Here is a 24,409-nt window from a genome sequence, read left to right as displayed (position 1 = left end):
CATGTACTTCATCAAAAAATGATTTTGTCTCTCCAGGAAAGAGAAACTTGAAGACAGCTGAGTGCAGCAATTTGAATCTCACACCTGCATATCGAAATTCACTGACTAGTCGAATGAATTTACTCCTGTTCTGCCTGTTGTACAATAAATGAACATTTTCCACCCTCTGCTGTCTCCCACTTTTATCGTTTTGTCCTTCTGCCACAATTTTGTTTGAATCAACTCCTTCTGCTGGTAGGATTGCATCTTTATTATTTAAGGTCTAGATTGCTTTCTCATAGCCAGGTTAGGAGCATATAAACAATGTGCCCTTTTAACTAACAACTTCTGCTATGGAATACCAGTCCAATTGCTTATTTGTGCTTTCATAACATTACTGCAATGTGTTCCTTCCAGCGTCTCTGGTGTAGCTGAAAATCTCAGGGTTTCACTATGTGCTGTTCTCTAATTCTATTATTTTTTTTAGCATCTCTTCCTGAGCAGTCTTAAATGCAGCCAGCCTTTTCTTTATATCAAATTCTGATTTTGTGCAGCTTTATCACCTCATCTGAATATGTATTTAAAGCTTCTTGCATTTTTTCAGCCCTTTGTTGTTTGTGTTTATGTACTCCATCAGTGTTTTGTTTATTTTAACCAGGTCTGTATGCATCTGGAAGTAATGTCTGGATGTTACATTGCTTTTTGCTCAACAGCTGCAGAACTTCCCCCAATCAGTATTTCTTCCACACTTTTTGTAGCTGTTTTTTTTCCAGCTGCTCTGTATTTATTTTTTTCTGGCATCCAGGCAGTACACTTACTAGCCAGTTACTGAAAATGATCTATGAACACAAAAGTCTACTGGCCTTTTCTGTTGAGTTTCTTTATTCATGCTGAGAGAACTACAGTCAAGTTATTACTCAGTGTGCAGCCAACTTGGAAGGCCCTACCCAACCTCCCTTTGAGCCTTCTGCTAAGATTTACCTTATGTTCTTGTCTTGGAAGACAATTTTTCTGGTCGCTGTAATGTCTGCTAGATGAGTATCTGAACTCAAGGCCCCCTCTGCAAGGCCTCCATACTTGATCTTCTGTAAGGATAGGGTCTTGTTTCGCACATACCCATCCTTTCGACCAAAGGTGGCTTCCTAGTCCAACTTAAAGCTCAATTTACCCATGTTCTTTCCTAAATTCTCAAATAAAGGAGAATATATCCTGCATCTTCTGGATGTACATTGGAGCTTAGATTTTATTTACACAGAACACAGGATTTCAGGAAACCTGATTAAATTGATTGCATATTTCTTCAAGAACTATTTTGTTAAAGCAGTTTCTAAAGTAACTCTAGCCAAATGGTTAACTGATTGCATATAATTTGTTTATAAAGAAAGAGGTGTAGTTTTATCCAAGCTCCCCAAAGCACATTCTATGAGATCTGTAACCATCTCTTCTGGCTTTTTGGTCAAGAGCGTCCATAGATAATGTTTGTGTTACTGCCACTTGGTCCAATGTTCATTAGAAGTTAGACATACTATTCAAAAGTAGGGAAGCATTTGGTTCTGCTGTATTCCAGGATATCCTTCCATGAAGACCACCCAAGGATCATCTAGCTGGGGACTCTGTCCCATCAGTTGTGGAATGATGGGGCAGAGTCCTTAGCTAGGTGGGGCTTTATCCCATCTGTAGTAGAATGAATGAAAATTATATCAGATACAAAAGTTATGTACTCGCCACACCATAATAAAGCATCTGTGTTGTCTAGTTTCATTCTTCCTCAACTCCCCACCTGCCAACACCTTTCTGTTTTTTCTTAGTGAGGCCTAAGTTATGTCCCTTTAGGAACTTGCCTGTTTCCTGCTTTGAGCTCCAGTCTTTCCCTGTGGTCTTATCTTGTTTCTTTTTATAGTAGAATGTCACATGTATGTTACTGTTGGGACAGTAAACTCAATCTGAGGTATACCAGCAGACTGGTACATTATGGGTAAAGGGAGCAGTTCAAGAGCTGGATCCGTGAGTCTGGTAAAAGTGGCCACGCCAGATCCATTGTTAGATCTGAGACCAACAGTTGAGGAAGAATGAAAATGGATAACACAGATGCATCAATATGGTGAGTACATAACTTTTGTTTCTCAAATTCACATGCTCGTTTTTTTCCAAATGTGTCTTCTGCAGCATTGCCATTTGTACTCTGCGTTTCTTAATATAATTGAGTATGTTTTCCTTTTTGTCTCTACCTAAAAAGGACATTTAAATTCCAAGATAATATGGATTGAATAGTCATTATGATACATAGCATTTTTGAATGTGTATTTCCAACATTTGTCTTACATGCACGCACTGTTTAGCAGATTAATCTTTTGTACAGTTGTTTCTTTTCATCTCCGTTTGAACCTTTGTCACATTTTCAAGTCCTTTTTGCTTTAATGAAATCGTCGAATGAAAAAACAGATACATTTTCATTACACCCCATCCTTTATTAACTTAGAACAAACACACAAACTATGTACATTTTCAACAAATGAAGTTTAACCATCCAGATGGGAACAATTGCCCCAAATTGACAGCAGCTCCCATAGGCATCACCTAATCTAAAATCTAAAATTGAAGGTTGCCCATACTAAAGTATATGCTACAACTTGTGTTCCCACTTACACTAATTGGTACCTGTTGTTTTCTTATATTTATCCACCACCCCATTGTGAAAAACAGATGTGATAGTGTTCAATCTCGCCGTTTGTTCTTACACATGGGTTCGGAGCCGATCCTCGGCTCCGTGCCGGCCTCTTGCAAGCTCTGCATCGAGAAGAAGCTCGAGACAATCTAATACCCACAATCCCCCTCTGCCTTTACCTCAGATCTAGTTTGCCGCTGCTGCATTCGCATCGTTGGGAGCTAGCTCGAGCGTCTAAAGCTAAGATATAACTTTATTTGTTATATTTTATTGGATTTCTTATTACTATTTGATATTTCTCTGATATACTGTGTGATTGTGTTGTTGACTGGATAAATTCTCGGTACCGTTAAACTGTTTTATCGGTTAGAATTTTTCGGGGCCTACAACCCTTCTTAAATTTAATAGGATTTGACTTTTATACCGGATTTGACAATTTTTTCTCGGATTTGACAAATTTTTCTTGGATTTGACTGCATTACTGGACTTGTCTGTTACTTCTATAATGTCTGATAAGGTAAAGTCAGGTTTTAAGCGTTGTCAGTGTGGCCAGAAAATGTCAGTGACTGACAACCATAGTTCCTGCGTCTACTGCCTTGGCCCTCTCCACTTGCAAGAGGACTGTTCCATCTGTCACTCTTTTAGTGGGAGGGTCATGACAGATAGGCGCAGGAAACTAATGGACAGAGGTTTGTTGAAACCTTCTTTTCAGGAGGCTCTGGATGCTTCTGACCAGGCATCAAAGTCCTCTAAGGAATCGAAGACGTCGGAGCCCAAGTCATCGGCTCCGAGCTCTTCAGCAAAGGTTAGATCACCGGTTCCACAGACTTCGGGCCGAGTGTTCAACTGGTATCGGTTCCTGAGCCTCGAGTCTTGGAACCGGTGATGGAGCTCCCTCCTTCGACCTTATTGAGGTCGGCTCCGTCTTCGGTTCCTTCGACCCGTTCTTCCTCCAAACTTTCTGATATCGATGTGGATCGCGTGGTGCAGAAGTTATTGGAGCATTCGGCCCTGTCCAAACTTATTTCGGTTTCCACCCAGTTGGTGTCGAAACTTGAAGGCCTCCCGGTGTCTCCATCCATTCCTCCTCCGAGACCGGTTCAGTCTTTGGAGCCGGAAGAGGCTGATCTACTGATTGTGGAGCCCTCGGGTCCAGAACCGTCCTTTTCTCGGTCTGTTCCTCTCACCTCGACTCCGGACCGATACCGGAGTCTCGAGCCGACGGTCTGTCCTTGGTTCGGGGCCGAGTCGAACCGACGTTCGGTTCCGACTCTCCCTCGGGCCTCGGCGGATCGATTCGGCTCCGTCCTCGAGTCGATGCCTTCGGTGCCTGTGTCGGGATTCTTCCCATTTCTCGAACCGGGAGATTCTTCGATGCGGGACCCGGGGGCGTTCGACCTGATGAGGAAGGTATTGTCTACCCAGACAACCACATCAGTGGAAGCAACCTCTCCTCCCCATAAAGGGCCGTTATCCTCCTCTGCACCCACGGCCACATCCAAGCGTCGGGCGCCAGTGTCTCAGCCACCCCTGGAGGGTGCCCCCTCTTCCTCCAAGGCTTCTTCGGATGCTCCCCACGAAGAAGTCCCTAGGAAAAGATTGTGTAAGAGAAGACACTTGGATTCTCCACAAGAATCCTTGACATCTGATACTGACTTAGATGAGTCAGAAGGGTCCCCTAAGTCACCTTCAGAAGATGTCTCTTTTTCGGACATATTGGAGATCCTGAAACAGAGAGGTGACTGGCAGTCCCTTCCCCCTTCTGAGGATGAGTCAGTTTTGCTGAAGGCATTTGGTACTCGCCCTTCTTCCTCCTGGGTCACTCCGCCCTTCGACGAAGTAATGGAACTAATTGCTCAAGGGTGGGAGGCTCCTGACACAGTGGAACCAGTCCCAAGGAAACCCAATAAATACATCACGGCACCTCAGGACAAGTCCTACTTAACAAAAGGAGTTCCAGTGGGCGCTATGGTGGTGGCAGCAGCCAAAAAGGAGATGTCGGAGTCTTCTTCATCTGTCCATCCTCCTAATAAAGATTCTAGGGCGATGGATAGATACGGGAAGCGCATTTTAGTTCAGCGGCTTTTCCATGCGATCCCTGAACTATTTGACCCATTTTACACGTCTACAGAGGGATCTAGTCAAAGAGTTGGGAGATACCCTCCAGGGTACTACAGATGCAGCTGTCTCAGAGAAAGTGACAGCGCAGCTTAATACCCTTACATCTATTGTTAACTTCGTCCATGAGGCTGATATCCCACGCAGCGAAGGTTCGAGTAGGGCAGCAGCTTCAGCGATTGCTCTTCGCAGACAATCCTGGATGCGCTTATGTTCCTTTGCGGAAGCCTTCAAGTCTTCCTTTACAAACGCCCCATTTGACGGTGCCACTCTCTTTGGCCCCAAAGTAAAGGAGACCCTTACCGGTGTGAACAGGAGGGAAAGACTCTGTCTGCTGTCGGAGTCCGTTTTCCACCCCAACCAGACCGTACCCCAAAGGGCAGCGTGGTGGAAAAATGTGGTTTGAAAACCCCAAGGATCTTTCCCAGGCACACAGGGAGATGCCCTCTAGAGGCAGAGGAGGGGTAGAGGTGGAAGACGCCGCCTGGCGGCAGAGGGGTCCGCAACATCAAGGTGACAGGGAGACACTCCTGGTAAACCTTTCCAGCACTCCTGAGAGGAGGCCCGACTGTCCTGCTCTGGAGGCAGTCGGGGGTCGCTAGCTTTATACCCTCAGGCCTGGCAAAATATAACTACAGACAAGTGGGTAAAAGCATGGTTACCAGAGGTTACAACATACCCTTTCTATCTCATCCCATCCCAAAGAAAAGACTCCCAGATGTACCGCCCCATCTGCGAGAGCCAGCAGCCATAGAAATTTCAAAGCTGCTAGAAAAAGAGTCATCCAACCAGTCCCAGCGGACCAGCAAGGATTCGGGACTTACTCAAGGTTCTTTTTAGTTCCAAAGAAAACAGGGGACTGGAGGCCCATTCTGGACCTAAGCTACCTCAATACCTTCGTCAGGAAAGAAAAGTTCGAATGGTCACGCTTCAATCGATCCTTCCATTCTTACAGAAGGACGACTGGATGTGCTCAATAGATCTAGAGGATGCATACTACCACATCAAAATGGCCAGGGCATCCAGAGATCATTTGCGCTTCGGCTGGGGCCAGTCACTTTCAATTTCGAGCCCTGCCCTTTGGTCTGACCTCAGCCCCCAGGGTCTTCACCAAATGCATGGCAGTGGTAGCGTCTCACTTGAGACGCCAAGGATTCCAGGTGTTTCCGTATCTGGACGACTGGCTCCTTTCTGCCACCACCCAGCGTCAACTATTACAGGCCAGAGACTTTACTCTTCAACTGTGTGTTCACCTAGGGATTTCCGTAAACTTCTTACTTCAGCCATCACAAAATATCTTGTTCATAGGAGCAGAATTAAACACACGTCAGTTAATTCTAATACTTCCCCCAGAAAGGATACTATCACTTCAGACTCATATACGTCTTCTACTCTTGTCAAGGAAATCTCCTGCAAAACTGGTACTGAAGGTGTTGGGACTCATGTCGGCCTCCCTTATTGCAATACCCTTGGGAAGGCTGCACATGAGAGTCCTACAATGGCTACTGTTTGCACAATGGTCGTTTCAACAACTACCTCTAACACACGAGATTCTTATAACGAAGACATGCAAAACAGATCTAAACTGGTGGCTTCAAACTTGCAACCTTTCCAAGGGGAGACCGTTTGTGCTACCCACGCCCACAGTTACGGTGACCACGGACGCTTCCCTGATAGGGTGGGGGGGCATCTTTCAGGGACAGACAGTCCAAGGCGAATGGACCAATTTGGAGTACAATCTGCACATCAATGTTCTAGAGTTGAGGGCAGTGTTTCTAGCGTTGCAACACTTTGCTCCCCTTCTTCCTCTGGGAACTATTGCAGTTCAGACGGACAACATGTCTGTAGTCTGGTACATAAACAAGCAAGGGGGAACCAAATCCTATCAGCTATGCAGAGGCCATGAGAATCTGGCAGTGGGCGGAGTCCACGGGTCGCTTTCTAATAGCAACGCACATCCCGGGTCATCCAGCGTCATAGCCGACAGGCTGAGCAGAGCAATTCTGCTACCGCACGGTGGTCCCTAAAACAGTCAGTAGCGAAAAGGATTTTTCGTGCGTGGGGCCAGCCTTCCTGCGACCTGTTTGCGTCTCCAATGAACGCCAAATGCAGGAGCTACTTTGCCCTATTACCCCCTCCAGGGGAAGTCCCCAGGGACGCTCTGGTTCACGATTGGCCCCCGGGACTCCTGTACGCATTTCCTCCATTTCCTCTGGTACCAAAGTTTCTCCAGAAAGCCAGAAACCTACACAGGACAATAATCCTCATTGCCCCATTCTGGCCTCGTCAAATTTGGTTTCCCTTCCTGAAGACTCACTGCATTCGGGGACCCTGGATTCTGGACCCAGAGCCAGATCTATTGACTCACTCGTCAGGGGCTCCCCATCCCGCGCTCCTGTCCCTCCATCTAGCAGCTTGGCTGCTCCAATTCCCAACTTAGCCAGGTCTGATCTTTTGTCGCCAGCAGTTCAGGATATATTGGTGGCTTCTCATAAAGCTTCCACTACTAAAACATATTCTAGTAAATGGAAGCGATTTGTATTCTGGGCAAATACACACCAAGTGGATCCTTTTACAGCTCCTTGAATAAAATATTAGAGTTTTTAACGGACTTATTCCATCAGGGTGCTTCTCCTGCTACACTAAGAGTTCAATTGGCAGCCATTTCAAATTTCCATGTGGAAGAATGTGGAGCTCCTGTTATGGCTCACAGACTTTGTAAAGCCTTTCTAAAAGGGTTTTCCATATTAGACCACCAGTCAGATCTCCTACGTCACCTTGGAGTCTAAACTTGTTGTTATCTAAATTAATGTTGCCCCTTTGAACCTGCCTCTTCTTGCCCATTAAAATTTTGTCCTGGAAGACTCTATTTTTGGTAGCCATTACTTCCGCTTAGGAGTGTCTGAACTTCAGGCTCTCTCCATCAAGCACCCTTATTTGATCTTTCACTCTGACAGAGTTTCTCTTCGAACCAATTCATCTTTCCTCCCTAAAGTGTGTTCTATTAACAATATTAATCAGTCCATTGAATTACCCACTTTCTTCAAAAATCACTCCAACAAAATGGAGTACATGTTGCATAAATTAGATGTTCACAGACAACTAAGATTTTACTTGGATAGAACAAAAGATCACAGAAAAACTGATCAACTCTTTGTGGCTTTTGCTGATAGCAGGAAAAGGACTAGCAGTTACCAAAAGAACTCTTTCTAAGTGGTTAACGGATTGTATAATCTATGTCTACGATTCTTCAAATCAAACTCTTTGCACAAACCCAAAGGACATTCCACAAGGTCAGTGTCTACATCTTTGGCTCATGCAGCCCGCCTACCACTGGACGCTATTTGTGCGGCTGCTACTTGGTCTAAGCCACATACATTCATTTCTCATTATAAGGTAGACAAGGCTTCTAGGGACAGGGCAACCTTTGGTTCCACTGTGCTCAAGAACGTCCTTCCGTGAGTTCCTCAGGAACAAGGAGCTAGGGACGCTACCCATGTGTAAGAACAAACGGCGAGATTGAACACTATCACATATAGAAGTTATGTCCTTACCATAACGTTCCATGTGGAGTGTTCATCTCCTTGTTCTTACATTCCCACCCTCCCCTAAGAAGAACGTTCTTTGATGCCTGGCCAGGATCATCCTGCTGCTGCTTCTACAAATATTGTGTACATAGTTGACATATATATATATATATATATATTATATATATATGTCTATTTGTCTTACTATATATATATATAGTTATGTATAAATTCTTATTTCTGGACATATGTGATGTAAGCATGAATATGCTCTCTCTGGAGATTGGTTTGCTTGCAAACTAGATCTGAGGTAAAGGCAGAGGGGGATTGTGGGTATTAGATTGTCTCGAGCTTCTTCTCGATGCAGAGCTTGCAAGAGGCCGGCACGGAGCCGAGGATCGGCTCCGAACCCATGTGTAAGAACAAAGGCGAGATGAACACTCCACATGGAACGTTATGGTAAGGACATAACTTCTATTTTTTATGCTTTCAGAAAACATTAACGTTTGGCCTTAAGAAAAAGTGCACTGGCTACCTTTAAATAAAAATAAATTGTGTATTCTTCTATTAAATGTAGTATGGTATAAATACTGCTGGGGGCTCTAGAATTATTCATTTCCCATAATTTCAAACTTTATTTTTTACTGCAATTGTACTTTTATGTTTTGCATTTCCCTCAGCAAAGAATGGCAAGAACTGTCAAGCTTAATTGTTTGCACCTGCAGACACCCTGTCTCCATACAGAAGTCAGTAATGAGAGAACAAGCTAACAACTTTGCAAATGCGTGAAGAAATCTTTTTAAATTTCACTCAGAATAGAATGTACAGAATTCCCCAGCCAACTGCCTTCCGCTGCAGATGTCTTTTCTCCCACTTAGATAATCTGATAATGAAAAAAACAAGCTTATGTCTATGCAGATGCAAGAAACTTAGCATTTTTCATGGCTTTCGTCATTTTGTATTATTTATCAAACCTAACTAATTACATTGCTTGAAAACACTTGTTTATAGTATAAGCCAAATATGTTAATCTAGGCAGCCATCCTTGTGAAAAGACGAGAAATTATTATCTTAATTCTACACATAACATAATCCGTGTACTTGTACATCCTACCCCAGCAGCCCAAGGTCACAGCATTACATTAACTTAAGCTTGTTTCCACCCAGCCTTTATTCTCTTATTATATTGTCTATATTTCTTATAATTAAAAAGCATCTGTTTACTTCAATATTTTTATATATACAACAGTCACTGAAAAGAGTCTATCCCACATTTGAAATACCCCTGACTGCACACTGTACAAAACTGCTTTACAGTATAACATGCAGTTTATATTATGAAATGTTTTATGCATATACTAATAAGAACTAAAAATGTTTTACTTCATTTTTCCCCCTTACTGGCCTGATAACATTAATGACTTAAAGTGGAATATGTGTTTACATTCCACACACAAATTTAACAAAGTAAAAGTCCAGTCTTTCTCACCTACTTTTTCTGCAAAGCCATATTTCACAAATATGATTGATGCTTTATAGACTCCCATTTATTCACTCATTTCATGTTGCTTTTTTTTTCCTGATCATCTCCATCCCCCAACACCAGACTCTGATTCAAGTCAAAGGTATTTATAATTTATTTTAGTCAACTTCTGTGCATTTTTTCTGTCTCCCAAGCATTTTCATTAGAAACATTGGAAAAGGTTTCACCAGAAAAAAATCTCACTCTGAGCTTTATGCTTGAATAATGAGAAGCAGAGTTTTCTGCTTGTTGGCACACTTTTGCTGGATAAACATTTTTATTTCCTGCTTAGCCTGTTCTGCATCAAATAATGTCTTCAATCATACAAGAAATTATTCTGAAGATAGCCGGATGCGGTAGCTTGCATATCACATCTGCCTCTATACATTTCCTGGTTGCTGGGCTAAATTTGTTTTTCTTCTGCCTTGCATACAAATGATAATCATTTTCCACAAACACTCTGCTATCTCCAATTGTTAATAATTTTCCTTTCTACTATAGGTGTGTTAGAATGATCTCTTTCTGCTGGTATGATTGCATCTTTACTACTTTAAGTCCCAGCTGCTATCTCATGGCCACATTTGGAGCCCTATCATTTAACAAATCCTGCTGTGAAATGTCAGTCCAGTATAATTTCTGTGCTTTCATATAAGTTATACAGTCTGATGATTATCATATTGATCAGTGCTGCAGTAGCTTTAGCTACATGGGATGTTCTTCGTCTCACATTATTGCAGTCATAACCTGTGGGTAGTCCGCTGTCCTCGATCAGCCCGAATACCAAAGAGCTGGGCTGGCGTCGGTCATTGTCGCCTAGAGCTGACGTCAGTACGTAGTAGTACTTAAGCGCATGACCGACGCCATATCCTCAGTCTTTCTTGCCGCGTGGTCTGAAGCAGAAGCAGCGTTTGCGAGTGCCGTTCGGCGTTCTGAAATTGTCTTTTTTCGAGTTTCAGACCGAAGACCAAGTTGGGCTAAGTTCCCCGTTGGGGAAATCTTTGTCTTTTTCTTGCCTCAGTTTCCGGATGTCAGAAAAAGTTAATAATTGCATTTCTTGTAGGAAACAGATACCTCATAGGGATTATCACTCTTTCTGTATTCCTTGCTTGGGGCCTGAGCACGACGTGGTCGGGTGTCGCTTTTGTGCTAGATTTAATAAGCGCACCATTAAAAGGAGATTAGACTGTGCCAGGCTTGTTTTTGGTAAAAGGTGTAACTATAACATGCCGTTGGATCCTCTGACGCCCGCTACCGCTAAAAAGCGTAAAGATAAATCTGTGAAGTCTAAACCGGATGAGTCGTCCGTTGCGGACGCCGGTTCTCTGAGCCTCGGTTGAATCTGTGGATCCTGCCGAGGGTTCGGCTGAATCCCAGGGGGAACCTTTACTTTTGCAGGAGTTGGCCTCTCAGGATTTAGGCCCAGCTGAGGGTGCTTCTCAGGTGTCTGTAGTTCCATCCTTACAGAAGGTTATTAGGCCTTCTACTTCAGTGACTAAAGGCCATGCTAAGGCCAAACCCTGTCTTGTTGGCCCTGGTCATGGTTCTAGCTCTTCAGCCCCTGTTCCTAAAAAACATATGTTGAAAATGGCGGAGGACTTGCTTACTTTGATCAGGGTTCTATGCCCCCCCCCAGAGAAAAGGCCTAGGGTGGAGGCAGATTTAGAGGGAATGGATCATTCCTCTGACTACTCTGATTCCTCAGCTGAGGAAATTCAGGATTTCCTTTCTTATTCAGACTCGGATGCAGAGGATTCCTGTCCTTCTGCTTCTCCTCCAGAGGATTTTTCTTTTTCTGAGACTTTACATTCCATGAGGGAACATTTTAAGTGGGAAGGCCAGGATTTTTCAGATTCTCGGAAGAGGCTTAGGGAATTTTGTTTCTACCACAGCATAGGCCCTTGGCTATTCCTCCTGTCTTAGATGTTGTTCAGGATGTTTTTTCTGAATCTTCCCTTAATCCTGATTCTTTGCCTCCTGCCCCTGTTAAGCCGGACAGATATTATAGAGTTCCAGAAGCACATAAATATTTGTACAAAAGTCCTAGAGCTGATCCGGAAACTATTATTCAAGGTCCGAAGGGTATTAGGGCTTCTGTGGTTAAGAATCCAGTTCCTTTGGATAAAGATTCTAGAGCTTTAGATAGGTGGGGGAAAAAAGTGTACACCTCATCTACGTTAGCTATGAGGGCGTTGAATTGCCAATTTCATATGCTGAAGTATCAGAACTTTTTGTTGGGTCAATTGAAATCTAAGGTGGATGCTTTATCTGAGGGTATAGAGTGTAAGGAGCTCCAGGAGTTGGTTCATGCATCAGATCAAGTTGGCAAGCATTCTTTACAGTGTGGTTTCGATGCTCTTCAGGCTACATCCAGGGTGGCTGCTACAGGTTCAGTTATTCGTAGGCATGCCTGGCTTAAGGATCAAAATTTGTCAGAGCATGTTAAGGCTCGGATTTTGGATGCTCCTCTTCAATCGGAAGTACTTTTTGGTCCTCCTGTGGAATCAGTTTTGAAAAAGATGGAAGATAAGGCTAAGTCTATGCAGGCGGTCAAGGATTTTATGCAGGTGCAGCCCCCTAAGTTTAGTAGGAATTGGCCTGCTAGAGGATGGTCTTATCCTTCTTCGGATTATCAGTCTAAGGGCAGGTCTAGACGTGGTAGAGGCAGAGCCCACACTCAGGGTTCTTTCAGACCTAGGACTTGGAGTTCTCCTGCACAGTCTTCTGGTGAGGGCAGGGGTCAGCCCTTTCGTAAACAGACCCAATGACCTGTATCTTCCGCTGCCAGACCCTTCTTTACTGGCAGCTCCTCTAGGAGGAAAGTTGGGACTTTTCAAACAAAACTGGCATTTGGTCTCCCAGGACAAATGGGTGTTGGATATAATAAATCACGGGTACAAGTTTTATTTTCACACCTTTCCTCCTTTCAAAGGCATGCCGGATGTGCCTCCTCAGCAAAGGATGGAGGCTCAGGAGCAAATTTCTTTACTTTTGCAGATGGGGGCAATTCAGGTGGTCCCTCCGTCAGAAGTAGGCCTAGGTTTTCATTCCGCCTTTTCCTAGTGCCAAAGAAAGGAAACACTTGGAGGCCAATTCTGGATTTGTCCATTCTCAATACCTACCTAGACATTCCAAAGTTCAAGATGTTAACATTACAACAACTTCTGCCTATGCTAGGCAAAGATCACTGGATGGTAACCCTGGATCTCAAAGAGGCCTATCTTCACATCCCTATCAGAACCAGCTGCAGGAGATTCCTGAGATTCCGGGCTGGTACTTCTCATTATCAGTTCTCTGCATTGCCCTTTGGTTTATCTACTGCACCCAGGGTATTCACAAAAGTTCTGGCTCCTGTGATGGCCTTCCTCAGACAGAGAGGAATACAAATTTATCCTTATCTGGACGATTGCCTGATTCTTGCTCAAAACAAGGACAAGTTACTACAACATCTCCAGTATGTAATGGCAGTTTTAAGGTGCCTAGGGTATTCTGTGAACGAAATAAAGTCCAGTCTAGTGCCCTCTCAGGACATGTGCTTTCTGGGTGTGAGACTGAATACAGCTTCTCAGATGGCATTTCTGACCCCGGACAAACAAAGAACTCTTCATCTGTACTTCCAGCAGTTATCAGTAATGTCCAGGCTGACTGCAAGGACAGTCCTTCAAGCCTTGGGGTTCATGGCATCTTGCATTCTAGTACTTCCCAATGCCAAACTGCATATGAGGAAGATACAATGGTATCTCAAAAGTGTGTGGACTCAACACTGCCACGGTTTGGACACTGTCATTCAGATTATACCTTGCATCCAGAAGGAATTCTTGTGGTTGGCTCAGGAATGTCACCTAAACAAGGGACTCTCTGTGATCCGACCAGAGGCGAGTCAGATCCTAACGACGGATGCCTCGGACTTGGCTTGGGGAGCACACTTCAATGGAAAATGGATACAAGACACGTGGCCTCCCAAACTACTACATTTGCATATCAACATGAAGGAGATGTTAGCAGTCCAATTTGCCTTGATAGCCTTCAAGGACCTACTTCAGCCGGGACAGGTGTTGATTCAAACAGACAACACAACAGTCATGTGGTACATCAACAAATTCCTACCCTCTTTGCAGACAAGCAATGATTTTGTGGGAGACTACTCTGAGTTTGCACATCAATCTTCAAGCACGGTTTCTGCCAGGAGCGCAGAACTCCCTAGCAGATGTATTGAGCAGGCAAATTGTGGATCCCCACGAGTGGAAACTGGACCCTCAGGTATTCAAACAGTTGACCGTGGCTTGGGGAGCTCCAGACATAGATCTGTTCGCTTCTCCACTGAATTTCCAACTGCCAAAATTTTGCACAAAGTTGTTCCACCCAAATGCTTGGAAAGTGGATGCTCTATCTTTCAGTTGGAACAACCTTCACGTTTATGCTTTTCCCCCTCTGCCTCTTCTTCCCAAGGTACTCTTGAAAGCCAGGAGGGACAAGCCTTGCATGATTCTAATAGCACCAGATTGGCCTCGTCAGCATTGGTATCCTCTGCTGAGGAGTTTAATTCGGGAGCCTCCTTGGCCTTTGCCTCAGGTTCCTCATTTGTTGTCCCAGTCAAACAATCATTTTCTCAATGTTCGGGTGCAGTCCCTGCATCTAACAGCCTGGCGTATTCTGTAATGGAGCCGGTGGGGTCTCAGCTTCCTCAACAGGTTTTAGATGTCATTTTGGAAGCCAGGCGGCCTAGTACTAGAAAAGTTTATGCTGATAAATGGAATAGATTTTTTCTTTGGAGCACAGCAAAGGGCTTTGATGTTTCAGTGCCTAATTTGAGTTTTGCGCTGCAGTATCTTACTGAATTACTGGACATGGGTTTGTCATTCTCTTCTGTGAAGGTTCATGCTGCAGCCATTTCTGCTCACTATGATTGTGACCCTCCTTTATTTTCTCACCCTTTGTTCAAACAATTTCTTAAGAGGGGCAAAGAATATAAGACCCCCACGTAGAGCTCCTACTCCTTCCTGGGATCTCAATTTTGTGTTGGAGAAGCTTACTTTACCTCCTTTTGAACCTGCAGCTTTGTCTGAATTGAAGTTTTTGTCTTGGAAGACTGCTTTTTTGTTGGCCATTACTTCTGCTAGGAGGGTATCTGAATTGCAGGCACTCATGGCAGTTGAACCCTTTCTGATATTCCATAAGGATAGAGTTTCTTTTAACTAACCCTACTTTTATTCCTAAAGTGATTTCTAATGTGGCCTTGAACCAGTCTATTCATTTGCCTACGTTTTATGCTGATCCCCAAAATAAGGGGGAAAAGTCTTGCATTCTTTGGATATCCACAGACAGTTACGTTATTATTTGAGCAGAACTAAAGAGTTCAGACAGAGTCAACAGTTATTTGTTTCTTTTGCTTTGGGTTCACAAGGGAAGGCTGTTTCAAAGCAGACTATTTCTAAGTGGATTGGTCAATGTATTGCTTTTGTTATTCTCATCATGGGAAGGATGTTCCTGCTGGGATCAGGCCTCATTCTACTAGGGCTACTGCCACATCTACTGCTTTTTGAGGGGGTAGCTACTAAGGATATTTTGGAGGCAGCTACTTGGAGTTCAGTACACACTTTTACTAAGCATTACCATCTCCTCTTTATTCCAAGTCCAGGGCTGGGTTTGCCACTGCAGTTTTACAGGGCATGTTAGCAGCTCCTAATGCTACTTAGTTTGCCAGCCTCCCTTTTCCTTTGCTTTGGGATTCTACCCACAGGTTATGATTGCAGCAATGTGAGACGAAGAACATAGTACAGTTTTGTACCTACCATAAATGTAGATGTTCAAGGATCTACATTGCTGCAGTCCAATTATCCCTCCCTCCTTCCCCTCTATAGTTTGTGGTTGGGTGTTTACTATTTTGGCTCTGGCCTTCTTTCATTCTTAGGCCTTCTGACATCTGGGGCAAGAAAGACTGAGGATATGGCGTCGGTCATGCGCTTAAGTACTACTACGTACTGACGTCAGCTCCAGGCGACAATGACCGACGCAAGCCCAGCTCTTTGGTATTCGGGCCGATCAAGGACAGCGGACTACCCACAGGTTATGACTGCAGCAATGTAGATCCTCGAACATCTACATTTATGGTAGGTACAAAACTGTACTTTATGTACTGCCAAGAATATAATGGCTGACCAGCTTCCAAAGCTTCAGACCCCCTTTTATGCACCCAGACTATCAAGCAGCTTAATCTGAGATGACCGAAAGACAACTTTGGGTGTGAAGCACTTCAGAGCTTTACTGCCACCCAATACTGTGCTCCTTTGAGGCTTTCAAGGATTGACAGTCAGCTTGTGCTTTCCTTTGCTGGGCAGATTAGTTGCCTTTGGGAAGAAAAACTTCAGTTTTCTTAATTTTATTTATGTTTTATTACTTTTCTCTTCAAAAAAGTTATTTTAAAGTTAGGAGTGTTGTATTTTAATGGACTGTGTCAAGACTGTAACTTGCTTTTAAACAGATCACTCTTTTTTTTTAAGTTTAAAAGTAGTGTTAACTAACTGAAAACATTTTTCTCTAGCGAATTTGGGTTTGCTTTTCTTTTGTGGAGCTGGCATAGTGTTTTAAAGAGCTTTTTACTGTGGCTTTTCTGTCAAAATAACTTTTGTGGACTGTTAGTTTTATTGACATTTGCTGCTTGTCTTCACAGGGAAAGAGGCATCATTTTCAGCATGACCATGGAACAGACTACTGATCCCAAGGTCAGTCTTCCCTTCAGTTAAAAAAAGAAAACGTTAAGCAAACAGCCTTTGCCACCACAGCAGGCTAGCAATTTGCCTAAGCCACAGCCACGGGTGAATGACTCTGCTGAGGCCATTTGTTGTACCTCAGACTATTCATCTTTTATCCCATTTCCCTCTGGTGTAAGGTTTGCAGGTTAGACACATCTTCTGTGGCTGTTATAGTTCCCTCGGTGGGTAAGGGAGAGCCACTGTTGTTGGTCCTGGGACAGGGAACAGGGAGAGTTTTGTTTTGGGTCAGAATGCTGTCCCCATCCCTGGGGAAGCAGTTGCTGCCTTTGCTGACATGGTTGGCATAATTTTTCCTGTAAAAAAAAACTGAAAACCAAGCATGTATCTAGTCCTCCTCAAATTTCTTTGCATAGAAGTAGTTTACTGGGCCTTACTTCTTGTAAATTAGTTTCTGCTAGAATAAAGAGTGGTTCCTCTTTTCCTGAAGAGATTCAAGTTTCATAATCTCAACAAGAAAATGCAGGGAGGGATTCAGGGTTTTTTCCTCAGATTTCTGATTCTAACAGTATTGCCAGAATGTACCAGTGTTTTCAGTGGAAGAAGACTGAGGTTTCTCAGTCCTTCAGAAAATACTTTGAGTTATTGCAGAATGATTTTCCAGAACCTACACCCATTCTTCCTGTCTGTTTTAGAGGCTGTGTGTTACTGCCTACAATTTTGCTGATAGTCAGCCAGCTGCCCCTGAACAGGCAAATAGGATGTACAAAGTTCCTCAATCTTTTACATTTTTTGTACACTATTCCCAAACTTGACCCAGCAGCTATAGCCCCTTAGTTGATCCCACTGCTGCTAAGAGCTTAGTTAATTCCAGTCCTACTCTTTCTAATAAGGATGGGGAAATTATTGATGGGTATGGGGGGAAAAAGTATATACTTCTGCAACTCTGATTTTCAGAATCTTTAAATTTCAGGCTGATATGATAAAATTGTGAATTTATGAAAAGTGTTTTAGCTGCAGTTTCGTCTTATGAGGAAAATATCTGCTTTAAATGTAGTCTCTTCTCTTGCACATGACTGCGTGTGTATGACTCTGTTGATACTTCTTACAGGGCTATGGCCATGGGTACTGTTTTAAGGAGGTTTGCATGGCTGCATTCTCGGAACCTTCCATATTTATGTTAAAAGTGAGATTTTAAATTCTTCCTTGGATAGAGATTTAGTGTTTGGCCCCTCTACTGCTGAAGTGATCAAAAGGTGTGATGAAAGGGGTAAGCCGATCCAAAGATTTTCTAAGATTTTTCATTCCTCCTTTTCCACATTGTCCAAGGGACTTTCTTTCTTCTCATCCAATTTTGACAAAAAAAAAAAAACAGAATAAAGAGTCTCAACAGTATTCAGGTAAGCAGCATTTAAGAAGTGGCAAGGGGCTTCCAAAGGGAAGTCTCAAACTTTCCAAAACCAAGGACAGTCCAGCAAGTCTGAATGACTGTTCAAGAGATCTTATGACCCACTCTCACCCTTGTCCCTTCTTTCTTCTTTCTATAAATTCTGAGTCTCCATTTTTCTTTTTGGTAACAGATTGTTTCAGATAATTGAGTTCTGAAAATCATTCCTCAGGGTTACATATGGCTGTAGGAGGAATTTCCTCCTTTCCCGGGGTCATTCCTCATTCTCCAAATCAGACTACTTGTTTCCACATGAACTTCATCACATGCTGCCCCAAGGAGTGATAGAACCAGTTCCTCTTTCCCAGGTGGGGAAGGGTTTTTATTCAAGGATGTTCAAAAAGAAAGAAGGAAAGAAAATGCTTGGAGACTGGTTCTGGATATTTCTTTTTTTCCTGTACCTGTTTGTGATAGTGCCAAAATTCAAAATGCTGTCATTTCATAACCTGTTACCGCTTCTTCCTCTTTCAGGTTTCATGGTGACAGACTTAAAAGATGCTTATCATCACATCTCTATTCATCCAGACTTCAGACATTCCTTAAGGTTTTGTGTGTCTGGATCTCATTATCAGTTCTCTGCCTTAACCTTTGGATTATCCACTGCATCAAGCATGTTCACAATGTGTCTAGCTCCAGTAATAGCTGTACCTCCCTCAAGCAATGGGGCACTTAGAGTTGTCTGACATCTGCCGTTGTATGCACATACTCACAAATACTAACTAATTCAGCCAAGGGTATACTTCAGCTTTGCACCAGAGCCTTCACTAGCTTGTACAACTGTGCCATTGTTGGTTGCTGTAACCTTTCTTAGCACAACTGGCCCTGAAATGCTTTCCAGAAATGAGTCACTGACATAACAAATGGATGCCTGCTGATGCACAAACAGACCAGCATTTATTCCTTTTTCTTGCTGAGATTAAAGAATGGGGAGATTCTGTATCTCATAGATCTTTGTGTATTTCTAAAGTCGGTTTCCATTTCTAAGACTAGTAATATTTCACTGTCCTGTTGTCTATCATTTGCACTCATTCCCATACTTGCTTTTCTGTGACTTATCTGTGAAGGGACAGAACTGTAGTTAGGAAATATCTAGCACTGTTTTGCTGTTTTGCTATTAAATGGATAGCAACATTATTTAGGTGCTGACGTCTACCTGATAAAGCATTTATAACTTGTATCCTGAGGCTACCATAGCTGAAATCCATCAACAAGCACAGAAGTTGAATGGTGAAGGTGCACACTAGCATGTACAGGTGTGGTAGGTATGCAGTTATTTCACATGTATCATATTTTACTCATTTATTTAATGTTTCTTTATGGCTATGTAAAATATTTAGTTATGGCTTCAGCTTTGTACATTAAACTGTGTATACCTTATTTTAATTTTCCAGCTCTCACAGCATATAACCCTTCAATATTTGCTCTGAATGACATGCTGAAACAGCAGATAGCGTTGACCCAGCAGTTTGTGCAAATTAGCAGACACCTTCATTCATCACTACTGGAATCCCTAGAACAAGAAAACTACCATTACATCACGCTAAAGGAAACTAAAGAGGTAGGCAGCAGAAAGCAAGTAGCAGCCAATTCTTTCTCTACCTTCATGCCTGTTTTCTCAGCAATATCCAGTATTTTCTCTTTTGTATTCTTTTGCTAGGTCTATAATATTATGTTCCACAGACTTTTGTAAGGGAACAGAGTAGTTTCAGTAACAACCTGTGCAGCATCCTGTAAATGTTAGTGTTAGAATTTGGGTGGGATATCTCATCTGTATGGTTGCCTGCCATGGGATGATGAAGTGTTCAAATTTCTACATTGGTAAAACTGAACGTTTTTTTAAAAAGAGGATCTACGAACACATATGATATTAGAAAGCAAGATACCAATGGATCTATATTATATAATTGAATGCTTAAAAAAGTGAACATGAATAATCAAACCTATGTAAGCAAAAGCTTACAATCTTGAAAACTCAGAACAGTGATTTTTTTTCCAAGGGAAAAAAAATCGCTGTTCCAAAAAAAAAAAAAAATTGAAATATTACATAAAGTGGGGGGCTTTGCCCCCCCCCCTACTTAAATATACCGACTCTGAGATTGCACTACAGTGCCGAAAACAGCAAAGTAATGGAAGTGGCCAAGCAAATTCTTTCCCTGGGAAAGAATTTGCTTAAAAGCCACTTTGCTATTTTGCCTTTTCGTTGCTTTAAGTTTGACCAAGATGCATTCGATATAATGAGTCTTCATTCATCTAATAGGAACCCGATACCAATAATACACTTTACAAACATGCTTTAATGTATTCACTTAATGATGGAACAAAATTTAAATTTGGTGTGACTGATAGGGTTCAAGTTTCACCAAGGGGTGGATGTCTAGAAACCCTTTTGGAACATAAAGAATTTATTTGGCAACCCAGAGGCCAGGGTTGAATGAACAGATTTCAATCTGTATTATTTTAAAAATCAAGCCTGCTCAATTTCATTAATTATGGGGGGGGGTTGTTTTTTTTTTTTTTTTTTTTACTTTTTAGGTATGGTTTTCAGTGTTTCAGAATGATCGCTTAATGTGAATTGAAAAAGATTTCACACCCATGCTCTGAAGAAGTCCGTAGTGTGTCAGATGAAAGCGTTTAGCAAAGGTGTTTTTTTTTAACAACAATAAAAAGACCATTGCTTCCTTATCTGGATTCCTTTTCACTTAAGCTGGAATTTGGACCGTAGAATTCCTAAACAGCATCCTTTGTTTTTTTTTTTTTGTTTTGTTTTATTAGTCATTTTTCCTAGGAGTAGTTGTTGCCGTTTTTTGGTTACAGGATGATGAAGTTGTTATACTAAGTCCTTAAAAAATTAAATCATGATAAACATGTCTTGTAAGATTGCGGAAAATATATTCTTTATTTAACCACACACACACTAATTTTAACAGGTCTATAGTAAATTACAATCTTTCTTGATTTGTAATTTTTCGGAGTTTACAAATTAAGTGACAATGTCACCGATGCTGTTTTCATAGGATGAAAGGCAAATTGACAGGTATGGGATGTGTTTTCTTTGTTTTCCTGTCTCTCTTTTTATTGCTTTTGATAATGCCTGAAGGATTTTGCAGGCAGTGTGGAAAAACAGAAGCCAAAAGAGTGGTTTATCAGCACAGTGGTGCATCATTTTCTTTGCAACTCTGTATATGTGAGTTTTGTTTCGTTACAGGATGCTTTTGGTTTTTTTTTTTTTTGGTCCTCATGCACTGCTAACCATCAGCCCTATACTGGTGCCCCCTTCTGTCTGTGTAACCTGAATAAGAGGAGATAGCGTGCCCCAGTGTGGCAGCAGCTTGACAGTGGGAAGGATGTTTTAGTGGACCTAGTCCATATCATTAAAGTGCAGTGCTGTCAGTCTGTCAGTGAGTGTTTCTACATGTAGAGCACAGATGACCATTGGTATTCTCCCAACTACCTTTTCTTTAGTCAGAACTGATCTCCCCCACTTCCACTCTCCCCTGCCCACCAAGTGAAGGAGTCTTGGCTAGTCCTTTGCATTCTTGCATCCATTCCCTGACCTGAACTATCACTTTCATGAAATTCAAACAGACCTTACACACTTTAGCTACCTGGGTTGTCATCAAGACAAAACAGATAGTTGCATTGCAAGAACTGATCATTTCACATTATTTGCAGTTTTTAAATAGATTTATGGGTTATTCTTTTGCACTTTATAAATCAAAAACGTTTAATACCTAAACGTTTAATACCTAAAGAGAATAAAGATCCATCAGATCCAGCTTCATACAGGCCCATTTCAGTATTAAGCCATGATTACAGTGTTCATGTCTGTAATGGCTAAAAGAATGGCAAAAGTAATGCCAAAACTGATAGATATGAATCAGTGTGGTTTTGTGGAGGGGAGGTCATGAAGAGAAAGAATTTCAAAGAGTAACCTTGGACTTTATGAGCAGGGCAATGGAAGCATTTGCATTTCCTGAAAAAAAGTTAGGTTGATTAGTAAAATATATGAGGGATCTGAGGTGAAAATTAGTGATTGGGGTCCTCTGTGATAATTTCTGCTTGAGCAGAAGAATTGGACAGGGGTGTTCTCTTTCCTCTTTATTATTTGCATTATAGTTAGAACCATTGGCAAAGAAAATAAGGGACTCAGAAATTCAAGGATATAATTGGTATGGTAGTCAAGAAAAACTGGCTTTATTCACAGATTATATTATTTTGCACCTGACAAAACCAGAAAAAGACATTACAGTGTTGTGGAACATTTTGAGACAGTTTCAGATCTTTTCGGGATGCAAAATTAATGAAATTAAAACAAAAGCAATAGCGGTAAACTATGTACCCACACATGAACTGGTTCAGGAATACCCATATTTATGGGTACATGATACAATTAAATATTTAGGAGTATGATTAAAAAGGATTTTAATGTGGCAGTTAAGGATATGTAGAAAGAGACTAAATAAAAGATAATACAAAAACTGAGAAAATGGAAGCTTTGTTATATGGATATGGATAGTAAGATGCAAGCAGTTAAAATGCTTTTACTCCCTTTACTCTTATACACAGGTTGGGCGTATTTTTATCATCTAGGGGAGAAGTTGTGGATAGCAATTAATAAAGAACTGAAGGACTTTATCTGAGAAGGGAAGACGGCAAGAGTCAAGTAGCGTAAGCTGATTCTTCCAGTAGAACAGGGTGGATTGGGATTACCCAATTTGAAGGGGTATTTCAGAGCTACACAGTTAAGACTCCTATATATAGCACAAGCAGAAAACTATAATTCAGAGTAGAAAGGGATGATGATGAAACACAGGGGAAGCTCAAGAAACAAGGAGAGACTGGGATTTTGGATGCATGCCTTTAAGGGTAATAACAATAATCCTGCAGAATATTATATCCATAAAGTAACAGAAAGTATTCTAAGAACTAAACCAATATGGAAATGAAGAAGGGAGATTCTGCCGATAGGGATGACTGCAATTAGGGATACAGACAATAGGCAAGATGGGGCTGGGACTTATTGGAGAAAACTGGTAAAAGAACCAAGGTATTGGGATCAAATAACTAGAGAGGGAAAGATGATAGAATGGAAAGACGCCAAGAATTTATTTGGACTGCAGGTTAGAGATTGCCTTCCCAATCCAGGATTGATATCAGAGTATAGGTAAAGAGAAAGAAATAGGGGGTTCCTAAACAAAGCCCAGCACTGGTAGAGTTTTTAATAGAATCTAGAACAGAAGCTGCCATTAAAAAAGGAATAATTAGTAGAGCATATAAAATATTGCATAATAACTATAAGAATCAATCAGAGGAGGGTAGAAAGGATTGGGAAGAGAGACTGGATAAGCAATTCAAAAAGAAACAATGGGAGGATATATGTATGTCTTCCAGATATGCAACAAAATCTAGAAGATTTAGGATTTTTGCCTGAAAATGTTTACATAGATATTTTTATACCCCAAGTATAACTCAAGATAATTTTCCTCAGACAGACAATAAATGTTGGAGGTATGAAGGGGAAGAAAGATGTAATTGGGAATGTATTTTCTGGGAGTGTGATAAGTTGGCAGACTTTAAGGATTCCCTGCAGGATGCACTGTGGAGATGCTGGGTGGGCAGATTGGTCTCACGAGGGAGATGATTTTTCTGAGCTGTGATAGAGAATCGGAATTGCCTAGACATGGAAATGCCCTGCTGTGCCAAATAATGGTGGCTGACAAAAAAGCAATTACTATAAAATGGAAATCAGACTCTAAACCAACTATACTGGAGGTAGTGAATGAAGTAACAGAGATAAAACAACTGGAATGGGGATCTTTAGAAAAGTGTAGGAACACACTACATAGGGAAGAAATGGGAATTGTGGGAACAGTACATACAAGGGAGGAATGAGTTTTAAAGGGTGGCAGGACTTAAATGAGCTATGTAATGTTTGAGTGAGAAAGATTGGGTAGATTATGTGATGTGTAATGTTTGCAACTGGGCGTGTGTCAGTATGGTTTGTGATGTAAAATGCTTGCTACTAGGATTGTGTCGGTGTGGTTTGTTTTCATTTATATAAATGTATGATTGCCTATGTAGTAAGTGATGGCTTAATAAAGATGTTTCTTGTTTAAAAAAGGCAGGAATTGAATAATTTATGTACTATTGCTTAGTTTATATGATATATAGCAATATATGTGAAGTATAATGTTTGCTATGTTAATACAGCTTGATTACTTTTATATGAATCTTAATTTGCCAGTGTCACAAGTGATAACTCAATAAAGGTGTTTTGAAAAAAAAAAAGATAAATTAATAGCTTAATACTCTGGGAACTAAGGTAGTGAATGTTACTGAATACCATCAGCTACTTTTTTCCATAATATCCGAGAGCAATTTGATTACTGTGAGAAAGAAAAGATCTTGAATTTGTATAGGAAATTTTGATGTTAATGGGAGAAA

At 41.7% G+C, this 24,409-nt stretch overlaps 1 protein-coding gene across 1 annotated transcript in view; it reads left to right on the top strand.

Annotated features, from left to right (window-relative positions):
• CCHR13.PART0H19orf44 (chromosome chr13.part0 C19orf44 homolog) overlaps positions 1-24,409 on the top strand; it is an 822,089-nt gene that overhangs the window by 669,989 nt on the left and 127,691 nt on the right. Inside the window, exon 8 of the mRNA XM_044090741.1 lies at positions 19,357-19,523. Within this exon, the coding sequence (XP_043946676.1) occupies positions 19,357-19,523 (167 nt within the window). The remainder of the gene's footprint in view (positions 1-19,356; positions 19,524-24,409) is intronic.

Source organism: Protopterus annectens, chromosome 13.part0, assembly GCF_019279795.1.
Source record: "Protopterus annectens isolate FY-2018-M chromosome 13.part0, PAN1.0, whole genome shotgun sequence".
Taxonomy (NCBI): domain Eukaryota; kingdom Metazoa; phylum Chordata; order Ceratodontiformes; family Protopteridae; genus Protopterus; species Protopterus annectens.
The sequence above is the reverse complement of the archived record's forward strand: the minus strand, read 5'-3'. Positions and strand labels throughout refer to the sequence as shown.